An 18,764-nucleotide genomic window follows, 5' to 3' on the forward strand; every position below is an offset into this window, starting at 1 on the left:
TATTTGTCTGTCATTGGATATTGCCATTATAATAGACAACAGTTGAGTATCTCAGGAAAAAGACAGCAGCTGTGTAATAGATTTTCATCTAGTGCATCTGTTCATTTCTGTGTACTGCTTTGGAAACTGATATGAGCAAGATGCTGGTAGGGATGTATATATATGCATATAGATAAATCTCCATACCAGGCCGCAGACCCTCAACAATATCCATTGTGACTGATGTCCTGCGCTTGGTATAATGTGACTATGATTAGCACTGCTCCCTCTCAATCCAAGAGCTGTTTAATGAAGCAAGGACATCCATATGTCTGAATATGAGCATTCCTTAGACTGACAGTTTTTGGTTTGTGTGTGTGTGTGTGTGTGTGTGTGTGTGTGCATTTTACTTTCACCTCAGCCCTTTAAGCTGCTGGCAGCTGGCTTGATAATGAATTTTTGATGATGTCTCAGCCAGGGAAGGAGGAAATCATGTGTTGAACTGAGACCTAGTAGTACTGCATACGTAAATGATGATTTAAAAATTCTTAGGCAACTGCCCTTGCCTAAAAGATTGTTTACATGGTAAACAAGGCTACTTTACAACAACTCTGCCACTCAGCATCCTTCAAAGGGCACTGATCTGATTAAAACACCATTTAATACCCCCAAGTTTAGTCTGAAATTAATGGGTTACTCTGTTAATCACTCAATCAATTAAGGATTTCAGACCTAATAGAAAATGAAAATTTAATGACTAGGGACTCTGCCTTTGGAGCAAATCCATGATGAAACTAGAAGTCAGAGTAGCAGAGATTAAGGGGGAACTTTCTACTCATGGACATTTCAGAATGCTAATTGCCTCATGAAGAATGCTCATTAAGCTCTTTTGAGATCAAGCTATTTTGAAAATAATTGTAGGAAGCTAACCTGACATGTCACTCAGTAAAGTGACTTAAAACTCATGGGTCATCATAAAGATCTTCTTATTCCCCTCTCTTCACCTTTCTTTCTTTTTTTCTTTTTTAGCTTTGTGTCTACCCAGCTGCATGAATGGAGGTGAATGTATAGGACCTAATGTTTGTCAATGCTCAGGAGGATGGGCAGGCCTCCTATGCCAGATTCGTAAGTAGTTTTTGAATATAAGTGTCTTTTCTCTTTGCCTTTGTCTCTGTTTAATAATACTATGGATAAATGCATTTTTGCTTTCTTCTTATTTAAAAAGTAAATAAAGTTATGTTCATATTGTGTATGAAAAAATGAAAATATGGCTAAGTTAAAAAATATTTTGATATAGAATAGACCAAATTCAATAGGTACCACTGTTTCCAGAATGGAGAGGACTATATTATTTTGCCTTGCAGCTTTTAAAGATGAGGAGCCAGGTAGAAAAAAAGAAGTGACAATCCCAGCTCAGTGTCATAAATGTGGCTAATTAGATTGGGTTTGAAATTCAGCTGTTCAAGAGCTAAGCATTCAAAGCCTTTTGCCATGATGAATGGATTTGTCTGTTTCACCTTGCCCCTTTTCAACCTCCTCCTCCTCCTCTTCATCATCACCTCTCATTGTAAATTACTTCTAATGGGAAACACTGGGGAAATGTTTTAAATTAACAAACACACAAACAAGATACTTTATATCTTGTTTCTGGAGTAATGTTCAAATTTTGATATGTTCTTGTCAAAAAATGAATTGCACAAAATTCTTACCTTTCCCTCTTTCCAATTAATTATTAATAAATAAGAAAAATATTAGGATGGGTAAGAATTGTTTGGGATCCACATTTTTAAGTAAATGAGGTTGGGCCATACCACCCAGAAGGCTGTTGTTTTTTTATTGCACACTTCTCTGACTTTTACAGCAGGGTTCTCAACTAAAAAATATATATAAAATCAAAATAAAATCTTTTTTTTTTCTGTCATGGATTCCATCAAATAAGAAGGCAACTCATGTGCCTTTGAGGCAGCCAAAGCATCTGGTCCATATTGTTCCATTAGAACATGCTTAAGCTGAAGATACCTCCACTGTTGAGAATTGGGAAGACCAAATTCAATTTGAAGTCAGGAAAATCCTAAAATAGTAATTATATAGTAGTTGATTTAAAGTCATGATCCCAGCTTCCACCCAAGCTTTATAACTTGATTTACCACCAATTTTTAAAGTAGACTTTTTTCAAAGAGTTAGATATACATGAGTCTCGTTATCAAAACTCAATTTACATCCCAATATGACCCAAAGATTCCTCACAGCTAGTACTCCTGGAAATAAAACATTTTTTTCTGCTGTATGTTGTTCCATGCACTTGCCATGATTGCAAAAGAAATAGATAATAACTTTCCAACTTAGCCCATAAGAGATAATATTCAATTATATTTTCATTCCATAAACAGGTGGCTGATAAACTACTGGCCCTTGGTATTTCTGAAAATCAGATAATTAAAACCACCTTCTTCAAATATAATCTCAATTTAGCTAAGGAAAACCTTGGTGGTCCATATCCCAAATAAATTTCCTAAATAACTTTTCAATCCATTGGAAATATTTATTTTATATTAACATAGGGAATACCTCTAAGATCATAAATCAAATGAGGGACAATATTCATTTTAATAGCATTAATTTTAACAAGCTTAAAGAATTTTAAACCATCTATTAACATCTAGTTCAACACTTTCTAAAAGTTTCAACATGTTTATTTCCTCATATTTAGAAATATTTTGAGTATATAAAGTCCCACATATTTAATATAATATAATAAAAATCATGAAACCCATATCTTTACAACAACAACACATTTATTACAGCTCTAAGGCCAGATACAATCAAAATATATAATAGTAACAATCTTACATATATATATACACACACACACACACACACACACACATACAAAACAGAAAAACAATTAGTATGACACAATCTAAAATTAATTAAGAATAAAAATACTAAAATAAATTGAAATAAAATACTGTGTTAAGAAATTCTAAAGTAGTGGTGTGGCATATTGTGCAGATGGTAGCACAAAACTGGGCAACCTGGGATGATATTTTTGGGCCCTTGTCCAAAAGAAGTAGCATTAAATAGAAATCACACTCCCTGCCTGGAAATGTCTTCAATATCAGATATATAAGGATCTGTCTAGATATCTGTCTATAAGTTGTTATACTGATCCCTCACATAGGGAACAGTATAACAACACATGGCTTAGGGTTTCTGTTGAGCCGTCACCACATGGACATAATCAAAGGTGCATAGGAGTACCCTTAAAACGTCCAAACAGGACTGCCGAGGGCAGAGCATCCAGCCTGGCTAAAGTGAAAGCTTTATGAAATTTCAAAATTGTAATGCATGATAAATAAGAAGCTGGAATGAACCCTTCTGGAAGAGAATGACAGATATTGGGGTGTAGCACCTTACTTAAATTTGTTTGGAGATCTATATCCCAGATTCGTTGCTTAAGGGCAGTTCTAGTGAGCACAGACTTTCCATAGCAAAGCCCAGCAATTGAATTTTATCTAAGGCTTTTTTTTAGCCAAGATGACTTAAAAATGATCTCTAAATACTAATGGGGCTAAACCTATAGGAAACAGAATTAACTTTAGCCAGAAGGTAAGAAGAAGGAACCATGCTCTGGCATAGCTACAGTATTTCTACCCAAAGGATGGCATTTTTGATACTTTTTGGTACCATCAATATGGCTCTAATGAACTTATTCTGGATGGTTTCAACAGAATTGAGCTTAGCAAGGGAGCAGATTTGAGAGCCATATAGAAGCTGAGGGACTACCTTAGCCTGAAAGACCTTGCAGGCTGCAGGAATATAATGGGCCCCTTTGGAATTGTAGAGTCTTGCAATAGCTGATGAGGTACGCTGTGCAACACTTGCCCGGCAAAGAAAATGAGCAGTCCAGGATAAGGAAGCACAGAAACGCACTCCAAGGTATTTATAGGTGCACACCTGTTCAATTGGAGTCCCATTTATTTGCCATTTGTGAATCTTATGATGGTGTCAGGCAAAAACCAGGACTTTAGTTTTCTGATAATTTACTGAAAGTGTTTGATCTGTGCAGAATCAAGCTAGGGCCCTAAGTGCTTTTCTCATTCCCACTTGTGAGTAGACATAATGACTACATCATCGGCATACAATAGTGCTGGAATTGCACGGTCAGCCAAAATAGGTGGATGATGGGCTGAAACAGCAAGCACTTGGATTATTGGATTTAGATACGAGTTGAAAAGTAATGGAGCTCATATGCAGCCTTGTCTTACACCTCTATAAGATTGGACTGCTTTAGATAAAAGTCCCCAAGGGGTGCATCTAATTTTCAGGGAGGTGTTTGAATGAAGTGACTGAATAAGAGCTAGCAGCCTTTTGTCAATTGTGGAATGTCTCAGACTATCCCACAATCTCTCCCTTGATATTAGATCAAATGCTGACTTAAAATCAACAAAGGTTGCAAAAAGAGAACCATGAGGGGGACAGAATATTTTTCTGCCAAATGGTGAAGGACCAAACAATGATCTAGTGTTGACCGTTCCTCTCTAAATCCAGCCTGTTCTTCAGCAGTAATAGTTTTTTTTTTTTCATTTTGTACCCAATTCACTAACCTTGAATATAAAAATCTGACATAAAATGTATTTATTGTGTATAATAGACTGATAGGCCTATAATTTGTAGGGTGGAGTCTATGTCCTTTATTTTTGTATATCGGTACAAGAGTGGCCAGATTCCAGTCAGATGGAAATTATCCTGTGTTATTAATGTATGTAAATAAGGTGGCCAAAACTCGGGCCCACCAGTCTTTATTTTCTCTTATTAATTCTGGGGAGATAAAATCACCTCCAGATGCTTTACCAGGTTTAAATTGGACAATAAGATCTTTAACCCCAGCGATGGATACTGGTGGCCAATCCGGGAGGTCATTGCAAGAGGGAATCATATCTGAGATTACAGCAGATTCCCTTTTAAAGGTGTTATTAAAATTATCCTCCCATTTATCTGCAGGTATTTGTGTAATAGGGCCAAAACATCTATCTGTAAGAGACTGATTTCTTAAACACCAGAACCAAGTGGAATTCCTGAGCTTTGCTGCTAAAATTAAATTTCTCCAATTCTCTCTTATAGCCTGCCGTTTCTTTATCTTCAACAGATCTTTATATATATATATATGAATACTAAGTAATTTTGAAGCATTTGAAAAATTTTCCTGGTGAAAATTTTACTGCACTGATATATTAGGGCCTAGGGGAAGCAAACAAGATTTATTCCAATTTATCTTATAACCAGGATACTGTCCATAATACTACACAACCTTTATAGAATTCACATTATATACCTTTTCTCAAAACAAATTTCAAAAGGGATGTGGCTCAAATCTTTACTCCAGTTTTTTTCTTTTCACTTTCTCAACCAAATGTACATGATTCATTCTTTCTTTTCTTTTTCAGACACAATTTAAAATGGCAGTTTTATAATTTAATATTATGCACGTCTATTCAGAAAAAAGCTCTATTAAGTACAGTGAGAACAAGTGAGACTTACTGCTAGCTCCGATTTTAATTTGAAGAACTTTCCTCAATGTGCCCTGGGTAAACAGTCTTTCCTATGGGTACTCAGAAATAAGCCCTATTAAATTCAACAACCTTTCTCCGAAGTAAATGTGCCAGCTTTCATAGTTTTAATGGCATGGTAGCAATTTTAAGCAGAAGCAGGGAAAACACATTTCTTTCTTCCCTTTACTCACATAAGTCAAATCAAGTAAAGCATGCTTGCAATTTGTTTTATTGGAGGGGAAAATGTAATTTCATTATCGTATTAAGCAGAAAACACATAGAGAAGTAATGAGCATCTATATTGCTGACCAAGATGATGCTTCTGTTGAAAATAAATTGCAGAATGGTAATAGGAATCCCAACATTTTTTTACTATCTGCTGCCACCTTATCTAGTGACTGATTTCTCTTAATATTTCCTCTTATTGTATGATACAATACATATTACTGCTGAGAAATCCTTTGAAAGAAGTCTGTTGGAAGGCATGGGAGTGCATACAAAAAATCAAATTTGAATTTGTTAAAGCAGACACATCTTTTTTCCAGGCTTGCATAGCTGCTTCTGGCTGTCTGCACAAAATGGCTGTGCATGCACACAGAGATAGAGATAACTTCCAAAGAAGATGCATAAACATGAAGAAAGAAGGTTTCTTCAGGTTTATGCACCTTTACTTTACTTTAACATTTCAAAGAGATAGGCTTTGTACATACTCCCATGTGTCCTGAAGCACCTCTTCCAAAGTATTTTAACAGCCCTGATACATACAGTATGTCCCTCACCATCTCTCTTAGGCTCGCTGAATTAAATATTTTCATGGTGCCAATAATTATCCCCCAAATTTGCGTATGAAACTTCACATTCTGAAAACTGCTTTGTTTAGAATGAGTTGTTGAAAAGCTTGTAACACAATCAGAGGAAAACAAAAGAAAAGGCATTCTTACTAACAATATGTATCCCAGTTTCCACCTTCTCTGTCACAGAACACAAAACACATTTTCAGGAAGATAGAGCACTTTAAGTTGAGCATGATCACTATTGCTCTAACGTTAATAATCAGAATAGTTGCTATACAAAATACCAAAACCACAGGCATAAAAATAACAATGGTAGAAAAGAAAACAATTGACAATAACTAATAACACTACCCAGTCTAAACTGAGGTGAATCATCCAAAGATTGGCTGAAAGAGTGACGTGTGACCAAAGACCATGAAAAATAGGTTAGCAGTGCTGTGCCTGTGAATACCATAGCATCCATGACACCACAGATGATATCCACTGAACCCACAGCATTCTAAATGGCACTATCAGTATATTACATCATATATTGCATCACTAGAGGCTTTTGTATCAGTGTAGAAAAAGTGTCTTGTGGCCCTCAGGCTAATTAATTAGTCTTTGTGTGGCTCTTGTCACTGTGGGAGTTTAAAACTCCTGCCTTAACTACATCATCTGATAAGACGCATGGATCACATAGCCCAAACCTCTCAAGTTCTAGCAATTTCATGGTTTTTTTTACTTGTTATTTTTGGTATACATAACTGCACAAACTCTCACAATGGTGCCAGAATCTGAAAAATGTTGACCCTTGGAATAGACTGTAATGATCCTGAAATCTTAAAAGATGGCATTGGAATGGAAAAGAATCTGTTCCTATTGAAGTCTGAAGAGCTTCTTTTGGCAATGAGACCTGCAACAAGACCTCAAACGTTAAACAGAGGAACACTTGTAGGATGATATAGTTTTAGAAAGTATACCTATTTACTGCCATTTTAGATTAACATGTTAAACTTTAGAAGTATTCCCTTACACAAAGCTTTATCAATTCTCATCTATTAACTTTTGTAGTCACTCTGGTATGAGATTCCCTCTACACAACTATTGCAGAATTTATTTAATTAATTTTTATCCCACCTTTATTATTTTTATAAATAACTCAAGGTGGCAGACATACATAATACTCCTTCCTCCTTCTATTTTCCCCACAACAGCAACTCTGTGAGGTGAGTTGGGCTGAGAGAGAGTGACTGGCCCAAGGTTACCCAGCTGGCTTTCACAACTAAGGCAGGACTAGAACTCTCAGTCTCCTGGTTTCTAGCCCAGCACCTTAACCACTAGACTAAACTGGCTCTCAATATGTCAGAGAAGCAGGTAGCCTCAGATAAATAAGAATAAGTCACATCAATCTTTGCAACTAGTGAGCTATATTAAGTTTGTAGATCCTGGATTCCCAATATGGCATCCATTGGTATCAGTGGATGCACTTGATTTTATTTTAGAATTTTTAAATAAAAATGGGAACCTATAATGCTGCAAAACAACACAACATCCCAGAATACTGTCTTTATTTCTATTTTGTTAGACAAAACCGGACAAAGAAATAACTCCCTACTTTAAAAAGTACTTTTAAATTTGAAATATTTTAATTAATAAATTGTCAGGTGATATATATTTTTACTTTTATTTTATAACTCTTAATGTTCTAGGCTCACCCCTTAGTGTATTAATATAGTATGTATATTAATACATATTGTATTAATATAGTAATAGCAGAGAGAACACTATATTATTATGTGATATATCTTATTAGTCTGTAATATATTATTGTATTTCTTTGTTTTACTTTGCTTTTCTCCTTTTACATTTTGCTGGTCATCAACCAAATAAATATGATTTGATTTGATTTGATTTTGTGAGACTGCTTATAGCATGCTAAAAGATTCCAAAATGTGCCTGCTTATATGTACTTGACCCAAAGCTTAGAAAATTGTATTCTTTATTAAATGAATAAGCCCCATTCTTTGATACCCACCAATTTCAATCTACTATCCCTCCTTGCCAGTATTCTTCAGAAAACAGTAGGTCAGTGGGGGAAATCACACAAAAGGTAGAAAGTTCACCATACATGTATTTTGATGGCCAAAAGAGAAATACCTTCTGTTTGCTTCACTTCAGGATCCATCTAATTTCCAAAAAAAAGAAATACTTTTCAAAGAGAGGGATTTGGCATTATGGGGTCAACAGGAAGATATCTCTGGTATGCCATTGGTACTGATCTCTATCCCTGTCAATCAGGAATTCTTAATCTAGGAATCACTGTATGGTATGCAGCTGTAGAGAACACTGAATCCATTCTTCTGTTTGGAACATCTCATGAAGTCATTAAAATAATGAATAATCAGATACTCCAGTCATTGACCTCAGTGACTTTATGCTGATTAATATCTACTGCAACATAGTGTTATATGTACTGACCTTTTCATTTGCCCATTAGGAACATCTTACTTTCATCCCCATGTAGTAGCTTTATAACTAGCAGCTTTATAATTTTTGAAATCTTCTTCCCCTCTTCCTCTCTCTTTGAAATACTTCATTCCAGATTTTCTCTTCATTTATTTGAGGCAAAGTGTTCAACAGTGATAGTCATTTACATTATTATTAATGTTCTTTCCAGCCCAAGTATTTTTTTAGGGCATTTATTGATTATAATTTCAGCACAAGAAGCTTTGCTTAATAATATAGTCTTTGCCAAGATAATGTCTGCTTTATTCCAGGGTTTAATGTTACTTCTAAATACATTTCTGAAAAATTCACTGAGATTTCCACTTGACTATTTTATGCTTTTAATTTTAATTTTCTTTTGAAAATCTTATTTTCTCCTCCCAATAATACAGGATAGAATGGAAGTGCATTCTATTTCATTACAATTCCCTCTTTTAGCATAGCGCTAAAGCAAATGCAGGATAATCCCCCAATATGCATTTTAAAGCACACTTTCTTATGTTTTATTAACATATAAACAAAGAAGCTTCTTTTAGTCCACTCTTGTGTAGCCAGTGCTTTCCATTTCAAAATTCAATGTGTCCCTATTTGAAGCAGCAAGTTGGACCAAACTCACAGTTACTGCTCTCCTAATCCACCAATAGGTCCAGTGGAAGAATATCTCTCTTGGTCAGTTATTCCTGAGTAGAAAAAGAAAGAAGGGACAAAGAAAAAAGTTAGTTCACCTGGCTGTCTTCTTCAAGCCCCCCCCCCAGCTCATGAATAACACAGCGCCCTCTAGTCAGAGTCTTTTCACTTCTCTGCATGTAGAAACAATCAGCCTTAACAACTGATAGTAATTACATTTCAACAACCTCATGCTTACAGTTTTTGTAAACCATAATTTAATAATGACCATCATATCGTTGTTCCAGAAATGATCACCAGCCAATTTAAGTAAGATATTTAAACCCCATTGACTGAACTTAATGTAGGATGCCATGAAGATTTTGTGGATGTACAGTATATATCACAAAAACGTCAGCTCCTGAGATCTAATTAAAATAGCAATATAACATGTAGATTCTTCTTGGATTAGTGCCTTATGAATTGGCTGCTCTCCTTTTTCTGTGCCAAAACAATGTCAAAAGAACACCCACTGCTAATTAGGAGGAATGGGGAGCTGGCTTGTAATCAGCAGTCCCATTGCCTTAACTTTTATGAAGGCAGGAAATCGCTGGGTTTTAGCAGAATATGCTGAAAGTGAAGTAAGGGTCAATCCCATAAATCATATTTATAACTTTAATATAGCAATATATTTTTAGATTCAGAAAACAGCTTGCCAACATTGGTTTTATTAGTAAATAAATTATATATCCAAATGAGTTTGAAAAGGCAAACTGTATTAGTTAAGAAAATGCCATCATCCTGTTTGTTTATTTTAATGGACTGATAATAGTGTAGGCTTTTCAAAGGATTATTTATTACATTACACTATTTTAGACCAGATACATTAACAGCCCTCAACTATGAGAGAAAAGAGGGCAATTTATTGGTTACCAGAAATCTTCAGAATCTGGCTTTGCTGCAGATTCATTACAGCAAGGAAAAAAGGAAACAAATCACAAAACATGCTGGAGGATTCCTGCATATCTAGTGCTGTTTGTTCAGATATTGTGAAATTTGCTGTAACCAATCAGAAGCAGTGCTAGAGAGAACACAGAGTGTGTGCTCCTTTATCCCTCTTTGTGCAGACTCGAAGTAGAGAGGAAAGAGAATCCACACTGCCCCCTACTATCCCCCTTTGCATCCTTTTTTTTTCTTCTTCAGCCACTCAGAATTCTAAAGAGAACATAGAGGCGAGCAGGCTTTGCTCTGCCTTCAATAGATATGCTACAATTGGCATGGCCTTAGAATCAGACAAACAAGACCAATGAACCTTCATCTCTCTCTTCCAGCTACAAGCTTGGAAAATGAAATGGGGGTAGGCAGTTTCCTCTCCAATAGCACTTCTTTTTCTGAGTGCTTACTGAGGCAGAAGCAGAACGGCTATGCAATCCAGCTTGAAGTGCTCTCTGAGTGGTTGGCCCAGCCCTATGCAAGAGGACAATTTTCTGCAGCAGTTCCCTTTTAAGATTTTGATCTCTTATATTTTTAGTTCCTGCTCCCTTTAGCTACTGTTTCAGTCTATACTTCTTTTACTTTGTGATTGTGCTGTTACTGTGTGTCACTCTGAGAAACGCTGATGTAAAGAAGAATTATTTTTTAGAAATGATGACTTGGTTTTCCTTTTCAGTTCAGAGATAGAGGGAGAAGCCAAATAGATCCTGTGAGATCAAAACATCTATTAGTGCAGAAGCAGAGCAAGCTTATTCATGTTCCTTTCAGCTATGAGCAATGGTTTGCTTTATCCCCAGTAGACACTCTAATGAAATCCAAGCAAACTCCATGTCATCTTCAACTCTGGGAAGTTGAAATGAAATCTAGTTGTATGCTCTCCCAATTTCAGTCCCCCCTTCCCTCAAATCCGGCTGTGCTGCCTCATTGTTGCAGAAAGGGGGAGGTTTTGCAAGGGATAAGTGAAGAATGCCAGGAGTGTATGCCAAGAGTTTATAACCCCAACAGGATCACTCAAGGTGTGAAGGTCATCCCAGCTGCCCTGCTAATGCAAACAGGCACCTACAGTATATTGGAGAGCATTGATATAGGATGATGCTGAAGGCAGATCGTTTCACTGACAATGGCAAAGGCATCATTTCATACTGTGCGGGAGATGGCAATAGTGAACCACTCCTGTATTTTACCAAAAACCCCACATGGATAGAAAATATAAACTTATGGACAATATAATGCTGGATGATGGGCCACTCAGGTCAGGTGACACCCAGCATACTACTGAGGAAGACCTGAGGATCTTTCAGAGTAATAATGGAGTTTATGACGTGGCTAGATTAAAGTCTAGTTGCTGATGTTGCCATGCAGGAAAACAAAATCTGAAGCTGCAAAGGTAGAATTAAGAGTACAGACATGGAAAGGATGAACATGGGAAAGCTCAACACAATAAAAGATTAAATGAATCTACACACATTATATCCTAGGTATCAGCAGTTTGAGATGGACAAGAATTGGACACTTTCTGTCAAAAGATCACACTGTTTACTACTCAGGACCGGAGAAATAAAAACGGAATGGCGTTGCTGTCATAGTTAGGAAGGGTATAACAAGAACAGTATTTGACCACAGTGCAGTCAATAACTGAATAATATTAATTAAACTTCATGGAGATCCCTTTAATACAACAATTATCCAAGTTTATGTTCCAAGCACTGATACAGAAGAACATGAGGTTGATGAGTTTTATGATCAAGTTCAGTGTAAAATCAGCAGAACATGCAAGCAAGATTTGCTGCTTGTGGTTGGAGATTGGAATGCCAAAATTGGAAATATTAAGGAGAAAAGTGTAGTTGGATTATATGGCCTAAGAAACCAAATTGAAGCAAGAGAACAACTAATCAGTTTCTTCCAATCCAATGATTTCTTCATTGCTATCATTGTATTCAAACAATCAAAATGTTGCCTATGTACATGGACATTACCAGACAGAGTACACAGAAATCAAATTGACTATATTATTGGTACAAGGAAATGGAAGATCTCAGTTATAAGAGCAAAGATGTGGCCAGAGGCTGACTGTTGAATAGAGCATGAAGTGCTCATGTGCAAGTTAAGCTAAAGCAGAAGAAAAAAGCCAACCAGTTTCCACAGTATGATCTTGAGCATATACCCATCATTTCAAGAAGAACATCAGGAATCACTTTGAAGTCCTGAACCTCATGTACAGGGAACAAGAGGAACTGTGGAATGAACTTAAAGAAGTAATTAAAGATGAACATGAAAAGATTCTGCCAAAGATGAAGAAACAGATGAAAGCAAACTGGATGTCAGAACAAACTGGAAATTGCCAAGAAGAGAAACGAAGCTCAAGCCAAGAAAGACAAAAAGCTCAGGAAGGAACATAACAAAGAATTTTAGAGAACTGTTAGAAGCGACAAGAAACAGTAATACAACAATATCTGTAAAGACACTGAAAATGGAATCAAATATGGAAAAACAAGGAAAGTCTTTCAAAAGTTATTGCTGAATTCAGAAGGAGGTGCCATCCTTGAACTGGTATGCTAAAAGATGCCAATGGATAGATATTAACTGATTCAAAGAAGATCAAACAAAGGAATATACTGAAATTCTGTACAATGGAGATGTCAACACCAAAGATACCTTAGAAGATATTCCCTACTTACAAGAACCTTTAGTAGCAGAAGATGAAGTTAGAGCAGCACTCTGGCCACAACCAAGTTGGAAGGCTACAGTAATTGATGGAATATGAACACAGATATGGCAAGCAACAGAATAGAAAGCAGTAAAAGTTCTAACCAAGCAAGCCAGCAAATATGGAGAATAACATGGCAGCCAACATATTGGACATATTGGACTTTATTGCTGATGCACAAGGGATAATTGAGAAAGCTAAGAAATACCAAAAATAAGTCATATATTGATTATAGAAGGGCCTTTGATTGTGTTGATGATGTCTAGCTGTGGAATCTGCTTAAAAAAATAGGAATCCCAGGCAAATAGTTTCCGGTGGGAAATCATGGCAGGCTGACCATAGCTGAGAATTCTGGCTGGAAGGCAGATTCTGGCCAGTGCAGTCTCCCTGAATCAAAGGGAGATTGTGATAAACCATGTGTGCTCCAGATGGTTCCCTCTGAGTTAACTGCAGAAATGGAAACGTTTTTGCAGCTGGCTTGGCAGTTGAGCTGCTAGGAGTCCTGGAATTCCATCTACACTCCTAACTGCAGTGGAGCCAATACAGATATTAAAGCCTTGCTTTCCCCATTTCTTAGTCATTTCAGGAAGTAATTAAATTACAGATGAAGAGAGATTTCCTCTGCAGCAAAGACTGCTTGTGGTGAGTTAAACCTTCTTTCAAGATTACAAAAGAAACCAAGAGAGACTTTGCTTTAAAGACTCAAGAACTATTTGCAAAAAGCTTAATTAAGAGAAGATATAAGAAAGTTTTAAAATGGACCAGGGGACAGTCTTTTTTTCTTAATTTTTTTTCACTAAGCCAGTTAAAGAAACTAGCCTGGTGTGGGAATGCTTGTTGTTTATCCTTAAAGAGTGTATGTAATTGGGGGAATCTGCAGATAAGGTAAAGAAACAGACTGTGATGTTTAGTTGTCATGGAGATATGACACTTGTTGTGGCTGAAGCTATCTAGAGCTACTAATATGTGAGATGGGAGGAGAGGTTTGTCTTTATTTTGCCTGCTTGAGACAGCTTCATTTTTGGATTAAAAGTGGCTATTAGACAAAGAGAGGGCAGAAGGGGCTCCCTGGAGCAGCCTGCAGAAAAAATAATTACACAAGATATACTTCAGAACTGTTTTGAACAGATGGGAAATAAATTTGATCAGATGGAGAAACAAATGGATGCCTTTGAAAAAAGAATGGAGGAAAGAGTTGTAAAGTTAAGAGACGAGATGAGAGAAGATGTTGAAAAGATGGAAAGTTTTATAAAGCAAATATCTGGAGAGAGAAAACCAATTAATGATAGAGTGGAACTTTTCGAGAGTAAGACAGAGGTTCAAGGTAGAGAGTTGGAAAGAGAATTGGGTAATTTGGCTTTACTGGAATTGAGGGAGAAAAATTCTGTTTGAGATTTAGAGCTGTACCAGAGGTTCCAGATGAAAATATTACAGAGCAGCTTGTTAATGTTTTGGCAAAGTTTTTGGATCTCGAGAAGGAAGATATGGAGGCAGAAATTGATAAGATTTATAGAATAAATTCCAGATTTGCCAGAATGAGGAATGTTCCTAGGGATATTTTGGTGCATTTTGTTAGAAAGAAGACAAGGGATCAAGTCCTGCAGCAGCATTTTAACACAAGATTGAAAATGGGTAATACTGACACAATTGTTTTGAAAGAGATTCCTATTAGAATTTCATGCAAGAGAAAATAAAACTCCTTCTTGGCTAAAAAATTAAAATGGAAAAAGATTCCATTTCAATGGGATAAATTGGAAGGTGGGATTTTTACTTTTAAACAGCAAAGGTTTAGACTGAATTCTGTTCAGAAGGTGAGAGATTTTGTAAAGGAGAATTGGAGGAGATAGAAATGGAGATTTCAGAGGGAACTACAAACAGATGCAACAGGAATTGGGAAAAGATGATACTGAGCTTGGTGCTACAGGTATGGACTTTTCTAGATTTTTGGACTCAGTACGGATTACAGATGTTTAATATGGAATATAAATGGAGCAAATGCTCCTCAAAAGAGGAAAAAATAGTTCATTCTTTGAAAAAGTTAAAGCATTATTTGCCTACAAGAGACTCATATCAATAGACCTATAAATCTTCGGGCAAAGAATTTATTTTAGCAGATATTAAAAAGAGAAATTGAGTTATTTTGTACATTAACCCTCACCTAAACATAGAACTTGTATTAACTGATGAACACGGTAGATTTGTTGGAGTAGAAGATATATATGGAGTTAAAACAATGGTCCTTGGAGTTTATGCCCTAAATGAAGATAAAGGGACCTTTTATAAACTTATGGAGAGACTAATGGACTTTCCTTATGAAAGTTGGTGTTTGATGGGAGATTGAAATGGAGTGGTTTCCCCCCAACTAGACAGGACTTTTGAGATAAATATTAAAATTACTCAGGGTAAATTACCAAAAGTTTTCTTTGATTTGATGGACAATTTAGGCTTGGTCGATGTATAGAGAAATAAGAATGGTAGAGAGTACAACTATTTTTCAGAAAGACACAGATTTTTTTCAAGAATTGATATGATTTGGATTTCAAGTGACTTGGCTATTAAAATTTCTAAGGTAGAGATTTTACCAAAGACCTTTTCAAATCATATTACTGTGAATGTGGTTTATAAAAGAAAATCTAGTTCTTTCAGATAGAGACTAAATGAAGCATTGTTACAGAAAGATGAAATTGTTGAGGATTGTAAAAACAAATTAAAATAATTTTTTGAAAATAATTTCAGTAAAGGTACTGATATAAGAATGGTTTGGGATGCAAATGAAGCCTTTATTAGAGGTTATTTGATACAACATAATTCTGAACTTAAGAAAAAGGGGCAAGAGAAAATATAAAATATATTGGATGAAATGAAAAGAAGAAGAATTAAGGAACTCCACAGGGAATATAAGTATCTCCCAACAAATTAAGATTTTACAGCAACAGTTATCTATGTTAACAATAAGAAAAATGAAAATAAAATTGAATTATGCAAAGCAAAGAAATTTTGAATTTGCAAATAAACCAGGGAAATGGCTGGCTTATAAATTGCAAACAGAAAGAGAAAATTATATTGAAATTACAAGGGGGAGATACTGTATTGATGGACAATTATGGCATACAAAAAACATTTTATCAGTATTATTCTAATTTGTATAAAGGACATGATATTTCATTGGAGAAAATAGATGAATATCTTAGAAAAAAAAAATACCAAGGATTACAGAAGAACAAAGACAAATTATGAATGGACCTATAATGATTAGGGAAGTTTCAGAAGCAATTTAAAGAAGTAAACCAGTAAAGGTGCCTGAACCAGATGGACTATCAATTTTGTATTATAAGTGCTTTGAGGATGATTTTTGCAACCTTAACAAAACACAATGCATTCTATTCTACAGGGAGGAAAGATGCGAGAGACTTGGAAAGAGGCTAATATAACATTAATACCTAAAGAGGGACAAGATTTGACTTCAGCAAGGAATTACAGACCAATATCATTGTTGAATAATGATTATAAGTTGTTTATAACTATTTTAGTTGAAAGACTGAAAATAATTTTGCAAGAATTTATTCATGAGGATCAATGTAGGTTTTTACCTAAAAGACAATTGAAAAATAACATTAGAACTGTGTTGGATATTTTGGAATATTTGGAGCAACATAATGAAAAACAGCCCACATTGATCTTTTTATATGCAGAGAAGGCTTTTGACAATCTGAACAGGACTTTCTTGTTTAAGGTTTTGGAAGATCTGAATTTTGGAGGGAATTTTATAAAATGGGTGAAACTGATTTATAGTTAGGGTTAACTATAAATAATCATTAATAGAGATTTAACCAAAACATGTGAGATGCAAAAAGGAACAAGACAAGGGTGTCCACTGTCCCCTCTTTTGTTTATTTTAGTTCTTGAAATATTGAATAGAGAAATAAGACAAGATGAGAGGATTGTGGGCATAAAGGTTAAAAGAGAATCATACAAGTTGAGAGATTCTGCAGATGACTTGGTTTTGGTTTTAGCAGACCCTTTAAAGGGAATTGAAATTTTAATAAGTAAATTAAAAGAATGTGGGCATTAGCAGGTTTCAAGATTAATAAACAGAAGGTAAAGGTGTTAACAAAAACATGAAGATACAAGATCAAACAGAATTGATGAATAAAATGGGTTTTAAGAAATAAATTGAGAAGAAGATAAAATACTTGGGTATAACTATGACAAATATGAATTGTATGTTATTTCAAAATAACTATGTTAAGACATGGAATGAAGTTTAAAAAGATATGTCAAGATGGGACAAACTAGAATTGATACTGTTGGGTAGAATTTCTGTGATTAAGATGAATGTTTTACCTAGAACGTTGTTTTTGTTTCAGACAATACGTGTTTTGTCAGCTGATATACCATTTAAACGATGGCAGAAGGATATATCTAAATTTGTATGGCAGGGGAAAAACATGAGTCAAATATAAGGTACTGCAAGATGCAAAGGAAAGAGGAAGATTGGGTCTACCAGATCTGAAATTATATTTTGCTGCCTGTTGTTTAGTTTGGATGAAAGAGTGGGTGTTGTTAAGAAATAAAAGGCTATTGGAGTTAGAAGGACCTGATCTGAGATTTGAGTGGCATGGGTATCTATGGTATGATAAGACTAAAGTTAATGTAAATTTCAAAAACCATTATGTCAGGCAGGCCATTCTTAGAGTATGGAATAAATATAAATTTAAGTTCTGCCTGAAAACACCTTGGTGGCTTCTAGCACAAGAAACATTTATTTTATAGATGAGAAATGATAAGTTAACAAAAATGGTTAACTTACCTGATGTACTAGAATTTTCTCAAGGGGATTGTGAAATAAAATCAAGAGTTTTGACAATAGAAGGATATCTTGTCAATGGTTTTCTTACTGGATGTATAATTATCAGAAAGACTTAAAGTGGATAAAAGTTTTTATGGTTTTGAAAAATGCAAGACTGAGTTTGAAACAGAATTATGTACTAATGATGAACATATTATTGCTAAAATCTATAAACTTTTGTTGAAATATGAGACAGAAAAAGAACAAGTGAAAGAATGTATGATAAAATGGGCTAAAAACATTGGTTACAATATACAAATGGAACAATGGGAAAATATGTGGCTGAAAGGATTGAAATTTATATTATGTTCTAACCTTAAAGAGAATTTTTATAAAATGATGTATCATGGGTATTTGTCACCAGAGAAATTGTGCAGAATGTATAAAGGTACTTTGAATCTTTGCTGGAAGTGTGAAGAACATGAAGAGACATTTTATCATGTTTGGTGGACATGTAAAAGAGCCAATTTTTTTTTGATGCAAATAAATTAATTAATTCAGAAGGTTTTAAAGATTAAAGTACAATTGAGACCAGAGGCTTTTCTTTTTGGACTAAAGGACAAGCAACTAGGAAAAAGTCATGGAACTCTGTTTTTATATATGACAACTGCAGCAAGATTCCTATATGCTCAAAAGTGGAAAGGTTCAACACTACCCACAATGGAAGAGTGGTTGGTGAAGATGATGGAACTTGCAGAGGTGGCTAAATTCTTTGGTTAGAGAAAAGACAATATCTATATTTATGGCTGACTGGAAATCCTTTATACAGTAGACTTTTTGCATGAAACAGAAAAAAA

General features: G+C 35.2%; 1 protein-coding gene across 1 annotated transcript in view; it reads left to right on the top strand.

Annotated features, from left to right (window-relative positions):
* The window catches only part of VWDE (von Willebrand factor D and EGF domains), a 221,349-nt gene that overhangs the window by 188,811 nt on the left and 13,774 nt on the right, over positions 1 to 18,764 (top strand). Inside the window, exon 28 of the mRNA XM_063307665.1 lies at positions 1,009 to 1,104. Coding sequence (XP_063163735.1) covers positions 1,009 to 1,104 — 96 coding nt within the window. The remainder of the gene's footprint in view (positions 1 to 1,008; positions 1,105 to 18,764) is intronic.

Source organism: Candoia aspera, chromosome 1 (assembly GCF_035149785.1).
Source record: "Candoia aspera isolate rCanAsp1 chromosome 1, rCanAsp1.hap2, whole genome shotgun sequence".
In the NCBI taxonomy this organism is placed as follows: Eukaryota; Metazoa; Chordata; class Lepidosauria; order Squamata; family Boidae; genus Candoia; species Candoia aspera.